This window comes from Planococcus citri, chromosome 1, assembly GCF_950023065.1.
Source record: "Planococcus citri chromosome 1, ihPlaCitr1.1, whole genome shotgun sequence".
Classification (NCBI taxonomy): Eukaryota; Metazoa; Arthropoda; class Insecta; order Hemiptera; family Pseudococcidae; genus Planococcus; species Planococcus citri.
In genome coordinates this window covers 72,773,823-72,780,812 of record NC_088677.1, presented here as the reverse complement: position 1 = coordinate 72,780,812, position 6,990 = coordinate 72,773,823, and the positions used below count along the sequence as shown (strand labels likewise).

The window sequence follows — 6,990 nt, the reverse complement described above, 5'->3', positions numbered from 1 at the left end:
TAATTTTTTAAATCAAGAACATGAAAAAATGTAATACCAATTTTTTGACAAGTTGAACAACAGGTTGAAGGTATTTGAGATGATTTTTTTAGAATTTTTGAGCGTGAACGTGATGGGGAAATATGGTATTTCAACTATACCGGCTGATTTTTGGTGCCTGCTTGAAAAGGTGAAAGCACTGATTTGCGCCTCAACGGACCCACAAACTGGCCAAAGTTACAAATTTGTACTACATATTTATAGTTTCAAGTTGGCCCTGTTTTAACTTGACGATATTCCAATTTTCCTCCAAAATATGAGCGTCTCTTATATCCCCCTTATAAGTAAATACATGCCTCAAAAAACTCACTCTGTTTTTTGTTTTGACGTAGGTATCGATTAAATGCAATTCCAACCCAAAGGTAGAAAAAAGTTCATAATTGTTGCCAAGTGTGATTTATGTTTGTTTTTTTCATAGGAGAGAGTGGAATTCTTTTCATTTCTCAATCTGTTTTTTCTCAATTAGGTATTCTGTAACTTATTTTGAAAAAAAAAAAAATGAAAGAAAGAAGAAATGGGTATATTTTAGTGAGGTCGATGATTAATGATTTTTAATGCAAAAAATTGATAAAATCTGTAGTATGATAATTCTAATTTTATAAAATTTGCATTCTGGGCATCTAACTGCAAAAGAGTTAACAGTAGTTGAATTCACAGAAGAGATTAACATAACTGAACTACAGCCTTAAAATTATGTTTTTACATAAGTAGATATAATTTATCTACACAGAGAATTCAACCATTTGAGGTAGGTATCTTAGGAAATTAATTTGACCCTTTAGCTGCACAGCCCTCACGAGGAGGGTAATAAAGGCTAGCGCTGATTTCTGTTTTAATTTCTTGAAGTATTTGCTTACAGACTTCAGCCATCTCTTGGGTCTTGCTGCTTTGTTTACTTTTCAAAATATCAACAGCCTTCTCCATTATCTTGCGATCACATCTTATTTGACTCAGAAGTTTACGATTTGGAAAAATTTTGATTTTACCATCCTTCAAAGTATAACTCAGGCAAATACGGTTATAGATAGTTTTAGTGAAAAACGAAGCCGAGTTTTGTTTACCAGAAGTCGACGTGGTGGAGGAAGGGTCCTCAATACTGACTCGTTCAGAACCTTTCCGACTTTTTTTCCCAAAGGAACAGCAACAAAACCATTGACAAAGTTTATCAATGAAATTTAAAATGTGTAGCACTGTCATACTTTCAACTTGGGCTATGAAATTAATTCGGGATGATATCCCTATAAGTTCAGATGCGTCTCGGGTTTTCAGAGTATCGCCAAAAGCCAACCCGTTCAACAAATTCAGAAGTACGATAGATATGGTAAAGGTGAATATGATTGAGCATACTTGAGCCCAAATAGTAAATTCACTTAATGGAATAGTCGAAGTGTCGAATCCACTTTTGCTCATGAAAAATGTCTTGAAGATGGACGAGGTGATTAATTGGAATTTGCTGGGCTCTTCTGCATCACTAAATAAGATATAGAAGCTGAAAGCGAAGGCAATCACCATGATAGAATACAGAAACAGATATTTGAAGAAGTTCACCGATACTGTTTTGAACATTTCAATATGAGTGGAAAGTAGAGGATGTCGACCTATCAATAACACCAGTTCTAACCACGAAACCAATACCATCGCAGAAGCCAATATTGGACTGTTGTGCACAACAAACAGGAAATAGAAAGTTGATGCGAACAAACATAGTTCCATCCAGTTTTCTTTAAATTTGAAATACGTCATTGGTAGATTCCAGATCTGATTCAATTCCCTGTAGATAAGTGTTGAGCAAGAAATAATGATCAAGATTTGCCAGCTGTGAGAAACCGGTAATTCACAAATATTATCAAGCGATAAGCTCGTGGTTCCATCGGAGTCATCTGTGTTGTTTTTACGAGATGCCTGATAAGAAATGCAAAACAGATGGGAATTAAGTAGAAACCAGTAAATGAAGTACCACATCAAGTTCAAGTAGAAGAATATTCTAACTTTGTGCCATTTCAAGCACAGATAACTCGTTATAACTGGATGACTGAGCAGTTTATTGAATGTGGAATCTTCGTGCAATATCAGCACAGGTTTGGATTCGCAAATGTTTTCCTGTTTTTCTCCCCCAAGCTGTTGTTGTTGTGGCATAAACAGTTTGAAATCTATGGTAATCTGATAATCTGCGTGCTCTGGAGGGTAATTATTGGATGAGATGCAGCTATCTAGGTACTGTTGCAGGATTTCTGGGTTGATTGATTTCAAAGGAATCATACCGTTTTTATTCTCTGTGCACATGTAAGCCCCATTTTGCAAAAGTAGCCCTATAGCTTTTGCCTCTTGCCAAGCAACTGCGTAATGCAAAGCTGTATTTCCATTAACGTCTTCGAAATTTATATCCAGTTGGTTGATTGGAACATTTTTCAGAATATATTCTAGGCATTGATAATGATCTGGTGTTTGTCCTGGAAACTCGGATGTTTCTTTTGGTGGAAAAAACGAATCTCTTATGGATTCAAGTACTCCCTTGTCTGCTATTAAATTTTCCAAAAGTACTCTGCCTGGATTATGTTTATATTTATAGGCAATTATACCATCGAGTAAAGCAATTAATATGGTTTTCCCTGGAGCAGCATTCAATTGTTCTTTCCTCTCACTCTTTAATAATGTCTGCAAATGTAGGAAATTACCATGTCTGGCAGCTCTCATTATGGACGTGGTAGATTCATCCGATTCTTTCTGCAGTTGATTCGCTGTTTGGGGGCAGAAGTTTGTGATGATTTCACGAATCCAGTCGTGTTTGAAAACCTTTCCAGGCCCGCTGCATATGCCAATTGTTGTTTCTTCTTCATGTCTCAGATGTTTTATCAGTCTTATTAATTGAGGGCTGTCGAGGGCGTCATAATCGTCTAGAGATATTTCCTCATCTTCCATCTTCTCTACAATGTGATTAATGTGTTTTTCGATCTCACACATTATTTCTGCTTCGTCGTCGACTGTTGAATCCATCGCTTTCATGATTACTCGATCCATTTTACGATATGCAAGAGGGATAATCTGAAAAAAAAATGTAAAATTGTGATAAACGGACCAGTGTGACGCGAATGAATTAAATTTTTGGAAAAGTCGTCTGTTTGATTTGTGGGAGCGGGTGTTGGTGTCCAAAAAGCGTTAATTTTTTGGGGGAAAAAACATACATAAGTTGGTCAAGAAGTGTCCAGTGTTGGCACAGTTGCCAATGAGTGTTCAATTTTGTCGAAATTGTCAAAAGTGTAAATTTTTTGAAAGATTGTCAAAGAATGCCTATTTTTGCCCTAAAGTGTCGAACAGTTCTGTTCTTGTCAAGATTGCACCGAAAATCTTGTTATATCTGCCAAAAATTGTTTTCAAATAGACACTCTCGAGAGTGTCAATTTTTGATGATTGGACGAAAAGTTCTTTTTCCCGCCAATTCTCAGGAATTAGTTTTTCGAGAAAATGATCAAATGATTGTAATTTTTACCAAAATTGCGCTTTGATTTTTCCATTACCTAGGTAGGTACCTAAAAAGATCGCTTTCTGTTACAATGTTTGTAAAAAAAAAGTCCTATGACCACTGGTCCTGTTTCTTACAAAATTGCTCAAACGGTTTCTTTTTTCGTCAAATTTCATTCCCCCAACCTTTTATACTTTTGAACAGAAAATGAAAATTTTTTATTTTTAATAAAGTTACCTATGTAAACTTTTTTTAAAATATAGAATATGGGTCATTCCATGTCAATTCAACCAAAAAAGGCGATTTTGAAAGTCATATCTTTCAATTTCGCTCAATTTTTTTTTACAATATCTATCCACTCAGGAAGTGAGAAACCCGCAATCAGTTTGGTCCCAGCCCCTTCAGGGGGGAGGGGTTGGAGGCTTTCATTATTTTCACATTGTCTCGAGGTACTCAACTTCAGCAGCGCATTCCTCCAAAACTATGATACTTTAATCAAAACTGATTTCACAGTTCGAAAGGGTATTAAATTTTGAAATTTTCAAGTATTTTGAAATTTTCAAAATTTGAAAGTTGAGCTTTCAAGTTGAAAGATTTAATTTCAAAATGGCGCTGTAAGTGGGAGCTACCATTTGAAATTCTGAAAAAATTTCCATAGATGTACCTTTTGATGCTTTTTTGAAATATTCAAGTTTCGAGATGGGATCTCTTAATGGAAGGGGAAGCACCCTCACCCCCAATTTAGGGAAAGACTTTCGAAAAAAAATCTGGGGCATGTGATATATCGAATTGTATGTTTTTGGTAACGCTGAACACGAATATGACGTTAGATTTTTGATTGGACCCCATCCACGTCCCCCATCACCTCCCCAAATGGAGTAAAAGTTCAATATAGGGTTTTTTTCGTGCAAACGCGTCAAATAGTATGTTTTTGGTGACGCTGAACACAAATATGATGTCAGATTTTTGGTTGGACCTCATCTACGGCCTCCAACAGATTTTTTGGACTTTAACCAATTGGGGGAGGTTCTGGAAGCCATGGGTGAGGTCAATTTGAAAAATTACTGCTGTATTCGTGTTCAGCGATGTCGAAAACATATTATTTCTTGTGTCACACGATTGAAACAATTTTTTTTTAGGTGACCCCAATTGGGGGAGGTGCTGGGGGCCGTGGATGAGTCCAATCAAAAATCTGACATCATATTCGTATTCAGCATCACCAAAAACATACTACTGGATGTGTCGCACGAAAAACCCCTATTTTGAACTTTTACTCCATTTGGGGAGATGCTGGGGGACGTGGATGGGATCCAATCAAAATTCTAACGTCATATTCGTGTTCAGCGTTACCAAAAACATACAATTCGATATATCACATGCCGCAGATTTTTTTTCAAAAGTTTTTCCCTAAACTGGGGGTGAGGGTGCTTCCCCTTCCATTAATAGATCCCATCTCGAAACTTAAATATTTCAAAAAAGCATAAAAAGGTACATCTATGGAAATTTTTTCAGAATTTTAAATGGTAGCTCCCACTTACAGCGCCATTTTGAAATTTAATCTTTCAATTTGAAAGCTCAACTTTCCAATTTTGAAAATTTCAAAATACTTAAAAAGTTTAAAATTCAATACCCCTTCGAACTGTGAAATCAGTTTTGATTAAAGTATCATAGTTTTGGAGGAATGCGCTGCTGAAGTTGAGTACCTCGAGACAATGTGAAAATAATGAAAGCCCCTACGCCCCCCCCCCCAAGGGGCTGGGACCAAACTGATTGCGGGTTTCTCAATTCCTGGGTGGGTAGATATTGTAAAAAAAAATTGAGCGAAATCGAAAAACATCACTCAAAAACGTTGGTCGAATTAACATGGAATGACCCATATGCTAATAACTTCGTTTTGATAAAAGAATGGCGGACTTCGTGTTCGAAGAAATAAATGAAAACTTCATTTTTGAATCAAAAATAGGCACACACAATCTTAACTTTTTGATGAAAACCAGAAAACTTCAGTTTTGAATGGAAAATGGAAACTTCTATGTAAACTGTTATTTTACAAAAAAGTCTCGTGAGAAAAATTTTCTCGAAAAAAAATTGCTTATCGCGAAACAAAATTTGTTTTTTACCTCAATATTTCAAAAATAAAAATATCACAGAAAACTTTTTATTTGCCGTTTGCGAAAACTTCTTTTCGAAAAAACTTTTTCAGGAGAAAATTCTCTGATAGGTAGGGTACATAAATTTTTTTTTTTGAAAATGAAATTATTGGTATTTATTTATTTTTGAGGTGGGAGAAGAAAACGTTTGAAAAATTCTGTTTCGTAAACAATTCATTTTCGGTCAATTTAAAAAGGAAATGTTTGCTTCAGAAGAGGGAGGGAATGTGAAAGACGTGCAAGAGGTGTAATTTTTTTGCCCCGGGTTCACATTGGCTCTCGACAAAATTGACATTATTCGTATGCATTGGTATTTATGGAAATAAAGAATAAAAATTCGATTTTAATCCTCAAACGAAAATACGTACCTTGAAATTAAATGTATTCTATTCACAAGTTCTCAAAATTTAATGCACTGATCTCAATACGAGTATCACATCGAAACTTTCACGAGTAAATTGCTTGATGCTAATTTGTAAGTAATCGACCATTAGAAATAATGCTCGCAAATGGTTTGATTGAACCGATGGATGAATCGAAATTTCCTCGAGTTAATAAGAACAATTCCATGTAAGTACTCGTATTTATCTAATCAGTTTCCGTGGAAAAATCTAATTTTCTTATAAGCACGTAATTCTGCCATTTAATTCATATAAAAACATGAATTCAACGTTTAGTATCATGTTTGTAATTGGTTTGTTAAGTACGCAATTTCCGTCTTCTTATTCAACATTGTAGTAAGAGATGTGATGCACCAAAACACTAATCAGTTTTAAGAAAGAAAAAAATTCGCACGTCGAGTATCGGTTCGATGGTTAGGTTACTGAATACTGGCATATACTGTAACGACAAAATCAGAGAAATAGAATAAGTTGCAGGTGTGGTGTTCTGAAGGAGTTGAAACATATTGTTGTTCCATAGAATTTTTGTTTTTATTTTGTCCCATTTTATGCAAGTTTATCGAAGTATCTAGCAAAAAATAAAAGATCACGATTTTAACGAAAGTCACAAAAAATGAAAAAATCTAATTCATCCAAAAATTTCCAATTTCTACGTCATTAAGAATTCTTCTAAATAATCCTGTTTTTCGAGAAAAAAAAATCTCCTTCGGTTCCTTAAGATTGTATGTATTTTGGTAGGTTCTCTTCATTCTACAAGTTGGAAAAGTCCAAAAAATCCAAGGTGTAGGGTTACTTAATATCACATCAAAACTTTCACGAGTACGTTGCTTGATGCCAATTAGTATAAATAGGTACCTACCATTAGAAATAATACACGCAGAACCGATGACATGAATCAAAATTTCCTTGAGTCAATGAGACAAATTTCAAGTATCAAAGT

General features: G+C 35.1%; 1 protein-coding gene across 1 annotated transcript; it reads right to left on the bottom strand.

Moving 5' to 3' along the window:
* Positions 1-543: 543 nt before the first annotated feature.
* LOC135831257 (transient receptor potential cation channel protein painless-like) lies at positions 544-6,194 on the bottom strand. Its single transcript, XM_065343615.1, has 2 exons — positions 6,018-6,194; positions 544-3,081 (listed from the first exon to the last, which is right to left on the bottom strand). The coding sequence occupies exon 2, from the start codon at positions 3,055-3,057 to the stop codon at positions 805-807; it is 2,253 nt and encodes a 750-aa protein (XP_065199687.1). The 5' UTR covers positions 3,058-3,081; positions 6,018-6,194; the 3' UTR covers positions 544-804.
* Positions 6,195-6,990: the final 796 nt, after the last annotated feature.